Source organism: Camelina sativa, chromosome 12, assembly GCF_030686135.1.
Source record: "Camelina sativa cultivar CO46 ecotype springtype chromosome 12, ASM3068613v1".
Classification (NCBI taxonomy): Eukaryota; Viridiplantae; Streptophyta; class Magnoliopsida; order Brassicales; family Brassicaceae; genus Camelina; species Camelina sativa.
In genome coordinates, this window is record NC_141891.1 from 17,003,058 (window position 1) to 17,023,874 (window position 20,817).

Sequence of the window (20,817 nt, forward strand, 5' to 3'; positions counted from 1 at the left end):
TTATAGCAAAGCTTCTGCAAGATTATGTATCAGTCTCACAGAGAATTTGATGTTTGAAAGGTTTAAGAGAGACTCTAGAAGACTCTCTACCTCAATTCCAAACTATTTTTTATGTGTAATGATCTAACACCACAGCCAGATTTAGTGTTTTCCTCTCGAAACAGATTTAGATCTTGTAGCTAGAACCAAGGAGTTATGATCCCAAAGGAAAGTGTACATTTCTAAAGGCACAACACACAGAACACCTTTCGATCAAATGCCTCGTAGTAGTTGGGAAATTTATGCAGTGGATTTATAAAAATAGATTTTGGTGTTTGAAAGGTTTAATAGACTCAAACCCAATACCAGACTGATATCTCTAACAATCCCACTTTTGTTTAGCCAGCTTGAAAATTCTTTGTTCGTCGACATCAAAGATTCTGACGAAGTTAGGTCGACCAAAGCAGAGAGAGGTGCTCAAAGGGACACAGAAAGCTTCAGTGTTGGTGAGGTAAATGCTTTGATCTATGAGGCCTGGAGTGTAAACAGCGTTTCCTTGTTCGTCTATCTTGAACACCATTATTGCTTCTGTTTTCTTTCTCGGAACACCTTTGATGATCTCTGCGGTCTTCTTGTACGACTTAACGATGAAAGTTTCAGTGGTAGTAACTGACTCCACTAGGTGTTCGGTTGTGTAGCACGAATCCAAAAGGTCTCGTTTTGTCTCGGACAGCTTGGGAAGGTTTTGAAACCCCAAGCTCTGCAACTTGGGGTTGTTGCTAGGGTTGTGGAGATCCCATGATCCTACGAGGTGGCCTCCAGAGCCGGCTATGCGAAACATGTTATCTTGGAATACATGACAGGGGAGGAGAAGAAGCATGGGTCTGTCATTCTGATGTTGACCCACTCGGAGTTCCTTCGAGCCGGTCTGCAGAAGCTCAGCTGAGGTCCCAGGAACTTGACAGCCACAACACAGTCCTCTTCTTGGGGAGAAGAAGAAGACATGGCCACGTTGGTGACATATTGGGTTTGGCAATGAGGCAGAGTTACAAGAGGAGGAAGCATAATGCGTTTCGGATCTGTTTCACTGTTTATATTCATTTCTCGGAGACGCAACACGCCGTCCTTCAAAGTAGGTAGCCATCCACAGGGTGATCCTATCGTTCCCATTTCCTTTTTCATCCACAGGATAACCTTTCTATCGTTCTCACTTACCTCTTCGCGCTCTTTGAAAGAAGAAATGGTTCGAAGGAAACCACCAGTCCTCACAGTCGTGGAAAATCCGCGATTACCTCCGCATGGATCAGCGCAGATCAAGACACAAGAATGAGAATGAATTGGCAAAGACAAAGATGAGATGCCATCAGAAAGATGAGGAGAGGATCTCACCATAAAGGTTTCCGAAAGCAGAGCTTCGAGGGCTGATTGAGAAGCAAAGACATGAATAATGTTCTTCTTAATGGGAAGCAAGATAGAAGAGAAAACAATAAAAACTAATTGAAGAATTGGTGATCTTCTCAACCTAAAAAAAAACCATTCATAACTTGCTCACCAAGTTTCCCATCTCCAATATATATATTAATTGCGGTCTTTGTGAATTATTTACATTTACTATACAAGTCCTTTTCTGGAGTGGGTTATTCCACCATACCAATAATTCTCATTAAGTTTCCAAATTCTCTCATTAAGTTTCCAAACATTTCCCTTTTCCAAAAACTACTCCGTAAATAAAGTGACGAACACCCTATCTACGGAGATCTCGACCCTCTTTTTTCACATTCAGAAGATGGGTAGCATTACAAGAAATTCTGTTGAATATGGAACTGAATGGTTTATCATATGCTAGGTTAAAACTTGGGTAGTTGATGGTCATTGTGAATTTTTCATTCAACGGAGAAATTTTGGCGGCTTAACATTTAAAGTGCTTAATTTGTTTGATGCATGTTTGAATCTTGCTAGAGATTTATAATTTAAAAAAAAAAAAAAAAAAAAAATACATATAGTGAATGATCATTATTACTTGTTGTATACGTCTGACATATATATACGTCAAATAAATCTTTACCATATCGATATCTCTCTCTTGGTTTGGAAAAAAATTACTCGATCCATCATGTGATCCAGCAAGATGCACGTCGTAGTCACTCAGTTACTTCTTGTCCAACACCATATCATGGGTTGAATTTTAATTAACAGCTTTCAAGTTTGATATTTGACAACACTGACACAAATTAGAGACCATCGGCTTCAAGTTATGTACTATGTAAATCTCATCTTACAATTAAATGAATTAATAAAGGCCTGTACTCTTAGGCTTTACCACGTAAGGATTATGGTGTAAATATAGTATTATATATATATATATATATAACTACGAATTTGAATAAGTTTGTAGTAGATTTGAATGTTTCTTTTCGTCAAGAATTATTGAGAATGGAAGATTAGCATGTGACCTATGCTTTTAAAAATATTTATAGTCAAGATATACCACAGCGAAATCTAGACTAATCCCGAAAACTTACGGGAAATCATGTAAAACATCCACAATTTTCAACATGATTAAAATCGTAGTGAAAATAATCTAACTCTATATACATGATATATCTTTCAACTCATATATACGTAACACAATGAGTTGGTCTGACGCAATTTTTAAATATGAAAAAAAACTCTCAACGTTGTTTTTGTTAATGATCTATATACTCATAGAATACAACATCGACGACAACTTACGAGTCTAGATTCCTTTGTTAACGGTTAAATATGAAAATTCCTTTGTTTGATTTCACTAAAGAAACATTATCGTATCTGTATTGAAACTATTTAATGTCCCATGCAGTTCCCAAGACCATTTAATAATGTGTTACATACACAGCTTTGTGAACTGCGGACCACTCTATATATAGACCATAGTAAGAGTAAAACACCACATTTTTGTGAACATGAGAATACTCCCTCATGAGAAGCTAGTAATTCAGACGAAGTTATGCATGAAATCTAATTTCACTGCTTTTCAAAACCAGCAGACTCCTCTCTAAAAAGGTTCTTTTAAAAAAAGGTTCCACAAGAAATCTTAATTAGTTCATTGCTTGTAAACATAGAAACAACTGTTCACAATTAACAAAATTTCTAACTTCAGTACGTAGGAATTTTGATAGTCCTTGTAGATTCTGTTCTCCCAATACTAATTATCTTTGGAAAAAATAAAAAATTGTATGATGTAATGTCAGTTATAAAATAAGACATATATGTCGCTTAATTGTTTTTGTTTATATGGTTAGACGCATTATATATATACATTGTCTAGTTATCTTTCTTAGAAAGGAAACTAGTTTTGAAGGATTGTACATTAATTTCATTAGCTTTCTTATGATAGAATCATTTCATCTTTTGAAAGTGACGTTGATCGTATATCATCTGTGAGTGGTCCGGTGTTGTACTACCTTTGTTCTTAATCAGCGTTCGTTTTCCAATTTATAATATTTTTAATTAAGAATTTATATATGTTGAAATACTTAATTTATTAATCTCTTTAAAGTGTATAGTTGTCTAAACCTTTTTGAAAAGCTCTCACGGTTCCAAAGCCACCATAATGTTGGTGAGAAAAAAAATTAAATATTAGGTTGTACTAGGTTAGACCCGTGCTACGCCGCGGGATACGTTTTATAACTATTTTTAGATATATTGAATTATTGAAAATATAATTTTTAAAAAAATTGAATTAACTGTAAAAACTATGGTTTATACAATGATAAAATAGAAAATACATTAATAAAATAAAAATAGAGAAAACTCAAATTTAAGATGACTTATAAATATTTGAACAATTCTTGGGCTCACTCTTAAGGTGAACCCATATGTTCACCTCTCCTTGTTTTAACCAATGAAAATCTGATATGTCATAATACATTTAACAACTTATTCATTCTCCTTATAAAATAAACAAAATCTATATACATTATTATAAAATTAAAAACTCAAATTGCTCTTTCATGAACCTAAAACCGATATATAATTTTATTCGACTTCTATAAATCTACTTCTATAAAAGTTCAGGTACATAAACAATTAATCTACAAAACATAATTTGACGAAAATAAATAAATTAAACACCAGTAAAATTTGCTTTTCTTTATTAAAGTTGGATGGAGTTATCGTCGCACCTAGCGACAAAGGAGCCTGGTCCAATCCCACCCCTAAAATGGGGATCAAATTTTCATATGTGTCTGGTCTAATGATCGTTGGTTCAGGAACGATTAATGGTCGTGGTTTAACTTTTTGGGAGGTGACAATTTGATATATCACAATATTTACTCGTTTTATAATTCATTGTAACAAAATCGTAGTTTTTTTCAGTTAAATTTGAAAGCTTCTCAACGATCTACCGTGAGTATCAATACAATAAAAGAAGAATGCGTTGCATTCCTGGTGTGACACATCAGCCTCAACATTGAAGCTGGTGTTGACACCTCAGTAAAAACCTATAACCAATCAAATTATAACATTAATACACATCAGCTGGTTTTAGTCTTATGCTTGATTTCTTCTTCTTCGTCACCGTTTAGATGAAATTGAGAGATGCAGCTTAATCTCTTCCCATTCAGTTTTGGGTAATCCATTTCTCTTATCTAAACGAACTTGGTTATGGTGCTGAATTCGACGGCTCTAGGGTTTTCTTCTTTCTCCCTTTCTTATTATCTCAGGGTAGTGATGGGATGGATTTGTCTAAGGTTGGTGAAAAATTCCTCGGCTCTGTTAAATCTGTTACGTAGCTTGGTCTCTTACCTTCTGCTTCTTTCTCTGATCATCCTGAGGTAATTTCTAATTCATAACATCAATGGAGTTTGTTTTTAGGAGAACTGAAATTATTTTAAGTGTGGAGATTAAAAAATCCATCTTTTAGTAAATTCTTGCATGTGTTGCAGTCTTGCCACTATGTAAGCATTAATTTTTAAATCTCCATTTAGCTTTCTCGACAAAGCAACGAAATTGTCATCTCTACTACCATTTCTCCGACTTGAGAATTGAGAGATGGATGATAAACTCCGATTTGTTAACTTTTTTTTTTTTATAGTTCTCAGTCACTCTCGTCGTCCTCAATACTTGTGTTAAACTTCAATCATCCTCTATCTATTCATTCTCATTTCCTAGATTTTTAGTACAATAGCTTGATCCAGAATATTAGATATGATGTGATTTGTTTAAACATTGTTATGGTATGTTACAATTGAGGTTCTTTAAGGGTTTATGATTAGGGTAAATTCAAAAACTGGGTTTACAAGAAGAGAAAACTGGGTTCCAAGTAGCCTCATTGGTATTGCTTTGGGTCTTTATCTATTATGTTTTAAGATAAACCAAAAACTGGGCTTATCTGTTGACATTAAAGAGTAACTAACATTTCGAATGCTGGTCCATTGTCATTTTTCTCAATTGTTAATTGCATATGTGTGTTTAGCACTTGACTTGTTTTACATGTTGGTCCTATTTCTCTGGCTATTTTCCCTCCAAAAAATCATGATTTCTTACTTATGCTTATATTTTGTCCTTATACAGCATTACCGTGAGAACATGATGATGTGGGTATTTGGCTATGGCTCTCTTGTGTGGAACTAATGATTTCACTACGATGAGAAAGTGTTAGGGTTCATCAAGAGATATAAACGTGTCTATGACTTTGGTAACTCTATAGTCTTTGGTTAACGCTTTCACTATGAAGCCGCAATACAAGTCACAAACCAAACCATAAGTGTTTAATTAACCAAACCGTAAGTGTTTAATCTGAGTTTAGTCTAGAGCATAGTGTTTAATGTCTGGTAGATATCTCCTTTGGTTTAATGGTATTGAGAAGCAGTAACATGCTTTGCCTTATTACCCAGGTGGGGTTCAAGATGTTCTTAGGGGTCACTGCATCAGTGACAAGCTGGGACGCAGATGAGGCTTGCTGCAGTATAATCTTGGAGGACTTCCCAATACTTGCCAAGGTCTTTACTACTGCAATGTCTTAAGTGGAGTCATTAGAGGAGCTTTGGAAATGGTCAGTCTCCTTTTTATTCCCATTTTTTTGTTACATAAAAAGGCGTTTTTCAAACTTCTCATCAAAACAGTCTCCCTAGAAACTTAAAAGAAACTTCTCTTACTCCTCAATTACCAAGTGTAGAAGAATATTTTTGGGCTGAGTGCTTATGTTCTTATATCCATCTCCACAATGAACAGGTTTCGATGACATGGACGTGTGATGTTCTTCGAGGGGATGATGCTTATGAGTTGCAGGAGAAGCTACTGAAACAAGTCGCAGAGGAGTACAACGATGATGAACAATTTGTTCAAAATTACAAATTTGTGTGAGGGAACAAACTGAATGTAACTACAATAGACTACAATAAAACCCAATACGAGCCAACTTTTTTCTAAAGACCAAATAACCATTTAGCTTGTGATATGAGCGTTTAGTGGAGCAGCCGAGCAGCCGGTTGCTTCTATACCATATACACGATATACTTGTGAGTTGGTATGTATCTTTTCAAATAATGTTGGCCGAGCAAACAAGTTAAAGATAGAAACTTCGATTAGTGTGGTTTGAAAAATTTGTGTGTACTCAATATGGTTTTAAAAATGTAAATATGTGTCTAAGCAAAAACAAAATTAAACATAGTGCATATAGTTAATCAAACGATATATGTATATTTATATGAAGCATTCATTGCATACGTCATTGAATTCTCTTTAACAAATACGTCCCAACTTAAATTTCACTTGAGAGCATACCATAAACTCGATATTATCTCACGCTCAAAAGTATTCATCATTTTCATTAATTCTTCCAATTCTACAGTTCAAGATATGCAAACATTAGCAAACAACAGTTAAAGAGAAATCAAAACATCTTCAGGCAATAATATAAATTTGCTAATGTATCTAAAAGATTTAAACAATTTTAATTTAATTATGATTGCACAGATAAAACAAATATAAAATGAAAAAATCATCCAAAAACAACCCGCGGCGTAGCGCGGGTATCAACCTAGTATCTACTAAATTAGCTATCATCCACTATCTGGAAAAAAAAAGTATTGATCGATTACAAATCATCATATATTGTTTCTTTTTTGTAGGCATTACATATTAGCAAATGTGATAAATGATAATTTTAGGATAAATGGGCTAACCTCGATTGATAGTGCAAAAACCCATATATCAATCAACAAATGCAACACTGTTGTAATATCGAACATAAATCTTTTTGCACCTGAGACAAGTCCCAATACAAATGGAATTGATATAAGTGAATCAACTAATATCAACATATTTAACTCTACAATCTCTCGATCGATCTCAATAGTATTAATGTCAATAGTACATGATGAATTGTATTAATTCTTATATTTTGATTGGTTAACTGTTTTAATTGATGTGTCAGAAGAAAAGAGCAACACATTCTAGTTTTATTATATTGATACAATACATAGAAAGCATAAAGAAATATTACATTCTCATGGTATTCTATTGTATTTAAGATTTGTATAATGTCATTTTAGACAATGACCCATATATATAAAACACTTGTCGGTTGAACATGTGCGAGATGGACCAACCAATAGTAGTGATGTCTTAACGGCATGGAGATATTTGAGTTCTATACAACTAATATTTTCTTCCTTGACTTTGTTACACCCTAAAAACAAATAACGCAAAAATATTAAATAATAGAGAAAAGGGAGTCAGATCAGTGAATCCCAATATACTATTGAGATCGATCGAGAGACACAGGTTCTAGGAGATGACTTCAATCTATAACTTTAGATAGAATCTTATATATATATATATATTGCAAATAACAGAAACTACAGTCTCCATATATTATCATTCTTTGACTCAATCTTCGGAGTTAGACTGATATGCATGTATGTAATTCCCCACTTGTTTGGCAAAGCTTAGAGAAAGAACATTAAACACGCACATACCGTGGAAACAATATGCATCTATCAACCCAACCAGAAAATGTAAAATGAGACCATATCAAAATAATTTAATTTACATGATAATCTAGTATTTCAATATTAATTTCAAAACTCCATGCACGTGTTTTCTTATTTGCAAAATAAGTATAAAAAGATTTCTGGACCCATTTTGATGATATTTTCCATGATAAAATATTATTAAATTGCTTGACAATGCAAATATATCATATTAAATTCAATTTGATCTAAATTTCAAAATATAATTTATTACCCTTTAATAATGGATATGCATACAAGTTATCTAAGATTAGAAAAAAACAAATTTTTATGTCCATCTGTCTATACAAGAGACTATATATATATATATATATATATATATATATATATATATATATATATATATACCAAAGTCTTACTAAATGAGATAAGTATAATAATATTAGTTCATGGGAACTTTTACCACCAAAAAAATAAGATAATAAAAATATCTAAGAAGCTCACACACACGTGTATGTTGCGCTTAGCCTATGTGCCTAACTACTACGCACGCGTGTACAGTATCTCTTAATTATGTGTATATATATATATAAGTTTGCCAAAACGCATATTCTTCAATTCTTCTTTATCATCATCTGATCTCACCGTCTTTTTTTTTTTAATTTCGTCTTCATCATCCTTCTCCTCTCTGAACCTCTCTAACTAAGGTCTCTCTCTCAACCTAATTATCTTCTTCTTTTATAACTTAGATTAATTCCAAAATGCAGTTTTATTTTGATTATTTACTTAATTGATTGTTTTGTTCTGTAAATTAATTTGATCAGAAACGAATAAGGAATTCGACAGAAGAAATGGCGACGGATTACAACAGAGCCGATGATTTCTTATTTTCTCAGCAACAACAAGAGGTAATTTTTTATATATCAATTTTATTTCGGCGATTTTTTAATATTTTTCTCTGATTTCTTGATATTTTTTTTTAAGCCATGGATTGGTGGTGCAATGTTTTAGGTAATTTTTATTTTATATAAGGTAGATAAGATATTAACGTTTTGATTTAAGGGTGAAAATGCATATACGGTTTAGAATCACTCTTAAAAAAATATATTTTAAAGATGGTATTGAATCCGACCCTAAAAATATTCTAAATATTCTAATCAAATGGTTATTCCATTTTTAAAAAATATGGTTTAAGAAAAAGTTTTGACTACAAGTCTAAATTAATTTGATAATTATTAGGGTCGGATTAGTAAGTCAACAAGTCAAAACATTTTTCTTTTGGTGTGTGGTAAATTACCAAACCTAATCGTCGGCAATTTTAACGACGGCGTACACGTTTCTTTTCATCTTTCTTCTACATTTCAAACATTGTTTCACATTTTCTAGTCAAAATTAAAATCTATATACGTTTTACGACATTTTCTAATGAATGGTTGAATTTTTTTAATTTGTCGGATGCAAGATATTTCTGGTACTGGTAGGAATACAATATACGTTTTCCCTTACATAAAAATCTTATGATAAGATATTTTAATGTAACGGACGGTCGTAAACTATAAGCTCATCTTCAACTTTGAGAAACCCCCTTGGCGAGATCAACGGTTTACTGAATTGCCACGTAGTACCTTTGATGACACCTGTTCTCTATCCGGTTTGATCCGGTCCATATGGAAAATGTCGATTTCGTTTTGGTCTGATGCATTTCCATTATGTTTTCTGTCCGATTGTTTTTTTGTTAACAACAATCGAAATAATCGGTTTAGCAAATTAAACCCTTTTTGTTAACCAATCGATATTACGAAGCATTGGTATAGAAATTGCTTTCCGGTTAAGGAATTGTCGGTAGGCGTGTCATGAATGACTCAAATATGATCATTCTCTTTTTGCCTCTTTTAATTAAAGCTATAGACTTAAATTATTGGTTTGCCAAAAAAAAAAAAAAAAATACTTAAATTATTGAACTTCCCGATTTGTTTTGGTGTTTGTCATTAGTCTACCACTGGTGCAAATAAATACGGAGGACTTGTGCCAAAGAAAAAGCCTCTTATCTCTAAGGTGAATCATCTTTAACTTTTAAGTAACCCACTTATTTTCATATTTATTCGTATGATCGTTAGTTTGTTGTTGATTATTGATTAACAAACTTTAAAATCAATGCAGGATTACAAACGTGCTTTCTTTGATTCAGCAGATTGGGCTTTACACAAGGTATATATTATCAATTTATGCAATATATCAAACTGTAATTTAAATATTCATATTTCAATCTTTTTGACATGTTGAAAGCATTCTTGTAATGGTTTTTTACTATATATTTGATATTTTCACAGCAAGAAGCAAGTATAGATGAGAGAACAATAGCGGCAATAGAAAATCTAAGACCCAAATTACAGGTAATAATGCTTAAACCAGTAATTGCATTTGGTTAATAATACTCTTAATTATTCAACTAAGTTTTGTTTCGTTGTATTTTATTTTCAGAGAACGCCTCGCAAGCAACTTCCCCCTAGAAGACCCACATGTGCATCTGGTCATGAGAGTTTGGTGAGAAAATAAGTTGATTTTAATTACTTACTTTTACAAATCCTAATGTGGTTTTTTTTTTCGACAACTAATGTGTTTTCTTCATAGTAAATGTAAATGCAATTTTTTTTTATAAAGAAACAGATATTTATAAAAATTGCTTTAATAATTGCAGACAGAGTCGAGCTTTTAGGGTACAAGGAAAAGGGTTTTGATGTGGAAATGGAACGTGATTGGTTTGGTAGTGAGCCTGCCTACTCATGTGTTTCATGTTTCCATTAAAACTTGTATGCAGCTATGCACAGTTGTTCGTTTTTTTTTTTTCACTCTTGGTTAATAAAAATACTTGTCGTTTCAATAAATATCGCAGACAATTGTTGCTGTTTCTTTCTTTTCTTGTTTGTTCCATTCACAACATAAATGAGACAACACCACACTAGTTGAAAACCAATACCGTAGAAAGTACGAATCAATGATCATTAAGTTTGAAGTTATAATTACTCATTGATTGTCTACATAGTTACTTGTTTTAGGTTTTTGATCAGCCTAATACAACCATATTTATATCACCTTTAGTGATTGTGTTTCCACTAACCTATTTTAGCTTACTGCTTAATAAATGGCATATATAGTGATGTTAAGATGGGCATTAAGCTTGCGGACCTAAACGGGTTCATTGTAATATTTTTAGACCCGAATCCATCTAAAAAACAAATAATGTTAAATAGGTTTATCCTTTTAAACCCGTTTATAAATGGGTTGTTGTAATTAATTTTAAATTGACAATCTGTTTTTTTTTTTTTTCTAAATTTTTTGAAGCAAAACGACAACGTTTGCTCTTTTACTTCACGATTTTCATTGCTCCTCACCAGTTTCCACCGTCACAACGACTCAATTTTTGCTCTTTGATTCTGGTGAATCCTCTCCACCATCACGACGAATCAATCTTTTGCTCTGTGAATCATCTCCACTGTCACATTCCAAGATCAGAAGAAGAGAGTTGCGTCTTCTTTCTCTAATCCCACTTTCAAAAGTCTCTCTCTCTTATCCCTCAATTCAATTTAAAAACCCATCTTTTTTTTATCTCTTTCAGAGGTCTTGTTTGTGTTTATGATTCATTAACATTACACACATGCCTCAGAGGTCTTGTTTTGTTTTATCAGAAGTCTATTGTAGCTTTTGATTGATTGAGTTCGAAATCGAAGTCTGAGGCATGTGTGTAATGTTAATTGTGTGTGTGTGTGTGTTTGCAGGTTTCAAGTTGTTTTGTGTGTGTGTTTCAACCCTTTTTGTGTTGCTTGATTTGATTTACCGTCCAACCACTAAAGAAGAAGCTACCGCAGCTAAGGTAGCAAAAATTAGCTTTTAATTTGGAGTTTTGGACTAGATAGCTATATAAGTGTGTTGATCTAGAGAAGTTTTGGAAAAGCAAAGAGCTATATAAGTGAGATTTGTTGTGTTTGTTGGTTTCCATTTTGATAGCTATCTATGTTGAGTTTTGGCTACTAACTCTGCACTAGATTGGTATAAAGTTTAACATTACACCCAAAAAAAACATATACATAATCTGATCAGTTGGTCCAAGCAACTAAAAGCAATTTGGAGGATATTAAGGTAATAATAAAATCATTCCATTTACCTAATTCCAACTATACCCCTAAGAATTTGATTTTAAAGTAAACTTTGGTTTGGTAATCATGTTGACATTGGTTTCTTAAAACGACACAGTTTTTAATTCCTCATAATTTTAAACCTTAACAATTAATTTCACTTTGATAAAAAAAAAAACAATTAATTTCACTTAAAAAAATTACTATTTAGTTAAGTAATCGGACCAATCAAAGAATATGATGTCATGTTAATATTAAAGTGATGTTTTAATAACTTTGAAAAAATAGTCTTGCAGTATTTAATCTTCTTGTACTTACAGTAAGTTTTGAAAACAAATTTTAACAAAGAAAGTGTAGAAAGCATTGAAGCTATATATTAGTATTGATCATGACCTCACCGGCAAATATTTTTTTTATGTAGATTACTTGCCTATTGTATGGTAATCATCTACTTTTTGCTAATCCGAAAATTATAATAATGAAAGTAATCCTAAAATTTTGATTGAAAATTTTTAAACCTTAACAATCAATTTCACTGACAAACAAAAATTACTATTTAGAAAAGTAACTAGACCAATCAAAGAATATGATGTCATGTTAATATTAAAGTGATGTTTTAGTAACTTTGAAAAAAACAGTCTTGCAGTATTTAATCTTCTTGTACATGCAGTAAGTTTTGAAAATGAAGTTGAACAAAGAAAGTGTAGAAAGCATTAAAGCTATATATTAATATTGATCATGACCTCACCGACAAATATATTTTTTTATGTAGAGTTATCTTGCTTATTGTATGGTAATCATCTACTTTTTGCTAATCCAAAACTTGTAATAATGAAAGCAATCCTAAAACTTTGATTCAAATTTTTTAAACCTTAACAATTAATTTCAATTACAAAAAAAGATTACTATTTAGAAAAGTAATCGGACCAATCAAAGAATATGGCGTTATGTTAATATTAAAGTGTTGATTTAGTAACGTTGGAAAAATAGTCTTGCAACATTGAATCTTCTTTTACGTACACTAAGTAAAATCTGATGTGGCGATGAGTTGTTCATTTTTAGTGCAAATTTGATGAGTTGTTAATTAGAAAAACCTAAAATATGATGTGGCAAAATTTAATTGGCCAAATGACTTGTAATCTATAGTATAAAGCATTTGGTTTAAGAAAAACCAAATTCAGATGCAGTTTTAATTAAGGGTTGTAAACATATACATAATCTAATCTGATCAGTTGGTCTAAGCAACTAAAAGCAATTTAGAGGTTATTAAGACAATAATAAAATCATTCCATTTAGCTAATTCTAACTATACCCCTAAGACTCTGATTTTTAAAGTAAACTTTGGTTTGGTAATCATGTCGACATTGGTTTCTTAATCTTCATTTACTTGCCTCTTGTAGCATTTAATCTTCCTGCAGTAAATTCTGAAAACTAAGTTTAACAAAAAAAGTGTAGAAACTAGAAAGCATTGAATATTAATATTGATGGCGGAGAGAGTATAGATGGAGGAGAAAGAAGTCGGATCTGTGTCATTTCCTTTTAAAAATACACACTATGTATCATACACTCCAGTTAATAGTAAGTTACCCTTAATCCAAAAATCTTGGATAGGGAATATTTTTGTATCTACATTTAAAGAAGTGTGTGGTCCTAATAATATTTATTATCCCAAGTCTAGTTTGGTCATAATAATATTTATTATCCCAAGTCTAATGATTGGTAATGATAGAATCAGTGCCGTGCTTAGGTTCATATTGGTTTAGGGCGAAAAATTGATTTTGTTTTGTGTTAAAAAAAAGTTTAAAATAATATATATATATATATATATATATATATATATATATATATATATATACTAGATGGTTACCCATCAGAAATGTAGATGATATGTATTTTTAATTGTTTATATATTTATATTATTTTGGGACTATGAAAAAATCATCTACGTATATATAAATTATCTGATTGCTTGATAGATTGAGTATAGTTTACATTAAATTTTATATAAATTTAAATTGTATGTGTGATTATTTATATATGGCAGCAAATTAGTCATTTTTTGGTTCTTTGAAATACTGAATATATATTAACAAAAACTAAGCAAAACATATGCAAAATATAAACAAAACATAAGTAAAATATTTCTACGTATGTGTTTTATAATGTATTAGATGTTTGAAAGTAAAATTGAAAAACTACATGAAAGTTGAAAATTTGCAACCACACCAACAAAATGCTAATGTGACAATAAAAAATAGATGGCATGATATTTGAGAGTCTATTTTATTTGTTATTATACATTAGCATTTTGTTAGTTAATTAATAATATCTTTTCGTATAAATTTTTAATACAAGTTCTCAACTTTTATGTAGTTTTTCATTTTCCTTCAAAAATTTAATAAATTATATAATACTTTAATAATGCAAATAAAAGATTATGAAATATGAAATAAGAAGAATTAATAACAAAAAAAATATTATAGATTTTTAAAATAAAAAGTGTAAACACATTTACAAACTAAATACATAAGCTAACGTAAAAAAATATATGTGGCCTTACAATTTTTTATATTATGTGGCCTTAGGCAAATGCTCTTTTCAATATACATGAGGCACGACACTGGATATAATTAGAATTCCGAAAAGTGTTTGGCATATATGTAACTGTTGGTAAAATATTCATATTCAAGATGCGTCAGTTTTCTAGTGATATAATATCCTTAAACTAACTTAGTACTAAATATAGCTTATTTTTAACGGTTGAACATCAGTTGGCTTAAAATTTTGAACAGTTAAATATATTTAAACTTTTGTTCATATTCATAGATTATCTCTTGAACTTATATTAATTATTAATTATGATTTTTATATAAATTCATAGATTGTCTTTTGTTTTTGTTCATTTTTTTTTAAGTAGAAAAAACTAAATCTGATGTGGCAAAATTTAATTCCAAGTGACTTGTAAACATATACATAATCTGATAAATCTGATAAAGGATTTGACTTAAAAAATCCGAATTCAGATGTGGTTTTAATTATGGGTTGTAACTTGTAAACATATACATAATCTGATCAGTTGGTCTAAGCAATTTAGAGGTTACTTTAAAATCATTCCATTTAGCTAATTCCAATTATACCCCTAAGACTCTTAATATCTATATAAAGTAAGGTTTTAGTCTCTTCTTATTGGTTGATTTTTATTTATTACTTTCTAATTTTTTTTCTTTCTAATTGTTTAATTGCTTTAAATAATATTTAAGACCTAATTAACACAATACATTTAATTCATACATTAAAATAAAAAATTATAACTAAAAATAAAATAAATTATGCATTAATCATATTCCACCACTCAATTTTATTCAAACACAATAAATAATATTTGTAACTCCAATAATTCTAAATGTAACTTCCATCAATTCTTATCATATAAATAAGCATTACCTCATTCTCTCATATTGGCATTTTTCACTTTCTCATTTTCACATTCTCTCATTCTCTTCCACTTCTCTCATTCTCTTCCACAATATCTCAAATATTTTTATGTTTTTTTTTATGTTTTCAATTTATTATTTTTGTTGTATGGGTTACAAAAACCAAATGAAATATCATTGTAAAATTTTAATGCTAAATTTTAATTTTAGAGACTACATGATATATATATTTTACATTGTTTTTATTTTTAAAGATTTATCTCCATCATCTAATTTGGATTATCATCTTATAAGTAATCATTCTCTCCTCATCTCTCACCAATATCAAATGTTGTTATATCTAATATGTGTTGTAAGAGTTTGATTTTATATTTTAATTTAGAAAGTATTTTATATTTTAATTATAAAAAATTGATTTTCTTGATTTAAGCTAAATGAAAAAGTGAAATATAGAAAATAATATAATTATTAAAATACCATTTAACTAAATCCTCTAAAGATGAAACCATTAGTATGAAATCTAGCACTATAAATTAAATTGATGAGTGAAAAACAAAAAAAAAACAAAACAAAAGGATTGAAGTTATTCTTGGGGTTTTAAAAAATCTTTAGATTGAAGTTCATATATTTTTTTAAAAAAACTAATTTAATTTTTCACTTCAAAAGTAATATTTTCAATTTGGAATATTATGTGTGAGTGTTGAGTTTATATCAACAAAACAATCAAAAAGTGTAAGTTTAGATTTTGACTGAGCCACTTGGTATTCCTTTTCTTTTAAGTCAAAAATAAATTAAAATATTTATTTATAATTAACCCACTTTTAAAGGCATTTAACTCCATTTAACTCAAATTTAACTCCTACCCAATAATTTTACATTCATTCCTCCAACTAATATATATATATATATATATATATTTTTGTCATCATTGAATCAACAAGGCCCGATTCTCCAACTAATATATTTATCTTTCAAGAAAAATGTTTTTGGTAAAATTTTAATATATTTTTAATTATTTTAATTGCTTTAAACTTTGAAATGAGTAATATTCTATATACAATAATTTTATACGTAGTTACTAAATTTTTGATAATTTTATTTGATTCAATTTTACTATATTACATTCTTATGTTTACAGTGTCATTAAGAAAATATCTTTAAATCAATGTTTAACCTCTATAAAACATGATCATAAACATAGATTCTCTCATATTAGGAAAATGTTTAAATTTCTATATTATTATTTATATTAATATAGCTAATCAATTTGTAATAATTTTTTGTAGTATTGGTTAATTTTTGATATATAAAAACGTTTATATATTCTAAATTTTGTATAATAAATAACTATACCAAAAAAATGTTGACAGAAGTATTATTTTGAGAAATTGCTATAAATTTTTTTTTGAGATTCATATATTAATATAATTTTTTTGAAATTTATACATTAGTAAAACAATTATGCATACACATTGCGTAGACTAATTACCTAGTTTAAAGTAAAACTTTGGTTTGGTAATCATCATGTCGACATTGGTTTCTTAAAACGACACAGTTTTTAGTTCCTCTCCGACTCTTACGTTTTCCTCAGCGCCATTGATCCGTTCGATCTCTCTCAGCGATTTGAAACTCGGATGATACGGTGAAGATGAAGATTGATCTGAATAAGGTTGCTCGTAAGATCGAGGTGGATAATCGTATTCCTCTCCGTAATTACTACCGTATCGCCGATAATCTCCTCCGACAGGTCTGTTCCCGATGTCGCAACGAATCTCAATCTCAAATTCATATGAAGCGTTTCTAGTATTTGATTTTCGCACCGTTAGTTTAGGAAGTGATCGATTTGCTAGGTTAGGGGTGTTTGAGAGTTTAGTTTATCAATTAGAGAGTTTTTTTTGGAGTTGATTGGAACAGTGTTCGATTTCTTGTTTCCGTAGTAAACCTAATCGGGCTACTTTCAATAAATCAGTTCAATTCATTGGCCTGTTGTCTGGTTTTTGATGGTTCAGGCCAGCATATATCGCGATGAGAAGAATGTTGTGGATTTGTATATCATGCTTCTTAGATATTCAAGGTGAGGAGAAAAAGTATTCATTTGGCATACTTGTATTTTTCCAAGCAAGAGCTTACAAGTTTTTGTTCTGCAGTTTGATTTCTGAAACAATTCCATTCCATCGAGATTACCAAGCATCGCTTCCACAAGAAAGACTTGGGAGCAGGAAGGTCAGGTATTTCTGTTTTATCCTTCCAAAAATGTTGTTTGGTGTTATACTATACATAGCAGTGTCCTCAGATGTGGTTTCTTTTTCTTTTGTGCAACAGAGGTTGCGTGCTGTAATCAATGAGCTCGAGTCTCTGAAACCCGAATTTAACCGGCTAGTGGATAAGCTAAACAGAGCCGAGGAGGAATCCCATCGGGTTGGAAATGATCTCCCGGTTGTATCATATAGTTCAGATGCTGTTGAATGGCCTCCTTCCCACAATGCTTCATCATACTCCAGTCCTGATATTAACAAGGTCTAAGACTTTGCATTTGCATCTTGATATAATCCATGTTCCCAAAACTTCAAATCATTGTGCTTTCTTACCAGCGTTTCCTGTAATTTTTCATTTTTTTCCCCTGGTACAGGCAGCCTTGCCGACATCTCAACCATCCTGGACGTATAACAATAATGTAACTTCATCTTCAAATCGTACACCGATTGATCAGCAATTCCAGAAGCTGTGAGTATTTCCCCAAAGTATAGTTGTCACTTGTCAGTAATTCTCTTTGATAGGAAATCAACACCATAAGTTCTCTTAGCATCTGGGAACATTGAGAAATAGGGACATGCAATCCCGTATATGTCATTGGTTTCCTTGCGTTAACTCTGTCTGTTTCTGTGATCACCATAAAATGATGATGTTTGGGTCATATCTTACCAGACAAATTGCCAATCTGATGGACTAAACTGCTAATGCTACTTGACTTTTCTGTTTATGGTATCATGTTTGAAAATGGTTGTTGTTTGTGTTTTGTAGTATTTATCTTTAGTTTCAAAGTATCGAGACAAGAAATAGGTATATGAGACTCAAGTGCTTGTCCATATTAATCCGCGATGATCATTGAGATTTTAATTGTGCTCCTGTACCTGCAGATCATTTGATTTTCTGCCTCCAAACCAAGCAACTTTGTCTAGACATTCATTTCTAGGTCCAAATGGTCTAAAAAGTCAGTGGGTTGCACCCAAGTCGGAGATAAAGGTTATCATTGTTATCCTCCCCACATTTTCTCACTCTTTCTTTCTCTTCGCGGTCCAATCCAGTGTTAATCTTTCAGATCTTAAAATATTATTTTGTATGGAATGACAGGTTCAATATCCGAGTAATACCGACTGGGGTTGTTCTGCTGAAAATTCAGGGTAAGTACTTATCATATGTTGCCTTTTGTAGTTTTACTATTTTAAATTCATGGCTATTCGTAACTTACTCTAAGGGTTTCTACAGTTTGATTGACACTGGACTGAGCGGTTCCGCAGCATCACTTAATGGTGATTCTCAAGAGATTGCAACGCTGAACTCTGTACTCTCCTTAGATGATGGTCGATGGCAGCGTCATTCTGAGGCAGTAAATTCCCAGTTTATTAGTGACGCAACTGAAGACCCCTTTCAGTTTGTTGGTATGAAGCAACCTTCCCCTCCTCCTGTGCTTGCCCAAGTTCATCAAGAGCTAGCCCAAATTTGCCCATCTAAAGTTGCTGATCCTAGACCAGGACCTGCAATTCCTTCTCTAGAAGGAAAAGAGGGCAGTAATACTTATCAGCATTTGCATGTTGTAAGTTCCAGCTATCTCTTCTTTTATATTTGTGCAATTCCCATCAGTTCCATAGTTTTTTGTGAGTGCAAAATAGAAAATCTGAGACGATAGCCCATGATTATTCCCACTATGTGATCAAGAATCAACACATGGATATACCCTGAACTATTCCGTGGAACATTTGAATAGTAGTGTGTTGGAAAATATGCTTTATATTAAAGTATTAGATTTATGTCCATTACATCTTATGAAGAGTTTGCTAGAATTGGTGCAGGAAATATTTCTCTTTTTCGTTTTTTTACTAATGTCGTCTCCCTGTATCTAAATTTGCTGAAGCCGGTGCGCATAATGGATGATTTCCTAAGGCTAGCTCGGTCAAACACAGAAAGGAATTTAGAAACTTGTGGAGTACTTGCTGGCTCTCTGGTACGTTGATGGAAACATTTGCATGTATATTAATTTATTCAAATCTCATGATCAGCTTAAATCATCTTGTCATCACTTATATTCTGTTTGTTTTCCCTTTTTTGCAGAAAAACAGGGTTTTTCATATCACTACTCTCATAATCCCAAAGCAGGAGTCTACCTCAGATTCTGTATGTTCGTCATTTTTCTTAATCATTGACATCAATAACGATTGTTTCAACTCTTCCTGGGATTTTTCTCACACTTGGTCCATCTTCATTTGTTAATGTCAGTGCCAAACACTAAACGAAGAAGAAATATTCGAAGTACAGGACAGGCTCTCTCTATTTCCCTTGGGTTGGATTCATGTAAGTTCTCTCACCCTAATGAAAAGATCTTCCATTTCCGGATGGTGACTTACCACAAAGCTACTCGGAACAGTTCTGAATCCATATAGTATCCACTAGTTGATAAGCTTATCGATTCTTGTGGCTAATTACATTTTGGTTTCAGACACACCCTACACAAACTTGCTTCATGTCATCAGTTGATCTCCACACACACTACTCGTATCAGGTATAACAAACTCCCCCTTTCAATTATCTCATATGTTAATAACTTATGTTGCGACTATACTCAGATCGTTATCTATATCTATTGGTCCCAGATAATGCTACCGGAGGCAGTTGCAATTGTAATGGCACCAACAGACGAATCAACGCCTCACGGAATATTCCATCTCTCAGATCCATCAGGTGTATCCGTGATCCGTAACTGCCAACAACGAGGCTTCCACCCGCACGAAGAATCAGAAGACGGTAACCCAATCTACGAGCATTGCTCACACGTCTTCCTCAATGCCAAACTCAAATACGAAGTCCTTGACCTCCGCTAAAACCAACAACCCTCGTCACCATGTTTGATTTTTCCTCAAAGACTCTTTAACATTTATAAAAACACCTCTAAGAGATCAGATGTCTCTCCCGTACATATTATATATGTGTAGCTTCTTAAAACTTGGCTGAGCCTTCTTGAGTGACGATGATTGTGTTTTATTATCTAAAACGAATATACCTTAAAATTCGTATGTACCATTTCATTTCACATAGCCAAAT

General features: G+C 31.8%; 1 protein-coding gene, 1 long non-coding RNA gene and 2 pseudogenes across 4 annotated transcripts; 3 read left to right on the plus strand and 1 right to left on the minus strand.

Moving 5' to 3' along the window:
* Window positions 1-292: 292 nt before the first annotated feature.
* LOC109128129 (uncharacterized) lies at window positions 293-1,421 on the minus strand (annotated as a pseudogene).
* A 3,139-nt stretch (window positions 1,422-4,560) lies between these two features.
* On the plus strand, window positions 4,561-6,398 carry LOC104732017 (uncharacterized). Of its 2 annotated transcripts, XR_758710.3 has the most exons (4): window positions 4,561-4,793; window positions 5,533-5,744; window positions 5,856-6,013; window positions 6,193-6,398. It is a non-coding gene; the product is annotated as an uncharacterized LOC104732017 (long non-coding RNA). The 2 variants fall into 2 exon arrangements; XR_015575537.1 differs by lacking the exon at window positions 4,561-4,793 and having other exon boundaries at window positions 4,826-5,744.
* A 1,969-nt stretch (window positions 6,399-8,367) lies between these two features.
* On the plus strand, window positions 8,368-10,819 carry LOC109128069 (uncharacterized). Its single transcript, XM_087479034.1, has 7 exons — window positions 8,368-8,641; window positions 8,759-8,842; window positions 9,927-9,989; window positions 10,095-10,142; window positions 10,265-10,327; window positions 10,416-10,478; window positions 10,633-10,819. Exons 2-7 carry the CDS (start codon window positions 8,786-8,788, stop codon window positions 10,648-10,650), a joined length of 312 nt encoding a protein of 103 aa, XP_087335160.1. The 5' UTR covers window positions 8,368-8,641; window positions 8,759-8,785; the 3' UTR covers window positions 10,651-10,819.
* Window positions 10,820-17,025: 6,206 nt separating this feature from the next.
* On the plus strand, window positions 17,026-20,808 carry LOC109124802 (AMSH-like ubiquitin thioesterase 3; annotated as a pseudogene). Its single transcript, XR_015574000.1, has 13 exons — window positions 17,026-17,248; window positions 17,511-17,575; window positions 17,649-17,724; window positions 17,824-18,018; window positions 18,131-18,225; window positions 18,639-18,744; window positions 18,853-18,902; window positions 18,988-19,315; window positions 19,634-19,723; window positions 19,831-19,893; window positions 19,996-20,070; window positions 20,216-20,278; window positions 20,370-20,808. The product of XR_015574000.1 is annotated as an AMSH-like ubiquitin thioesterase 3 (transcript).
* The last annotated feature ends 9 nt before the right edge of the window (window positions 20,809-20,817 follow it).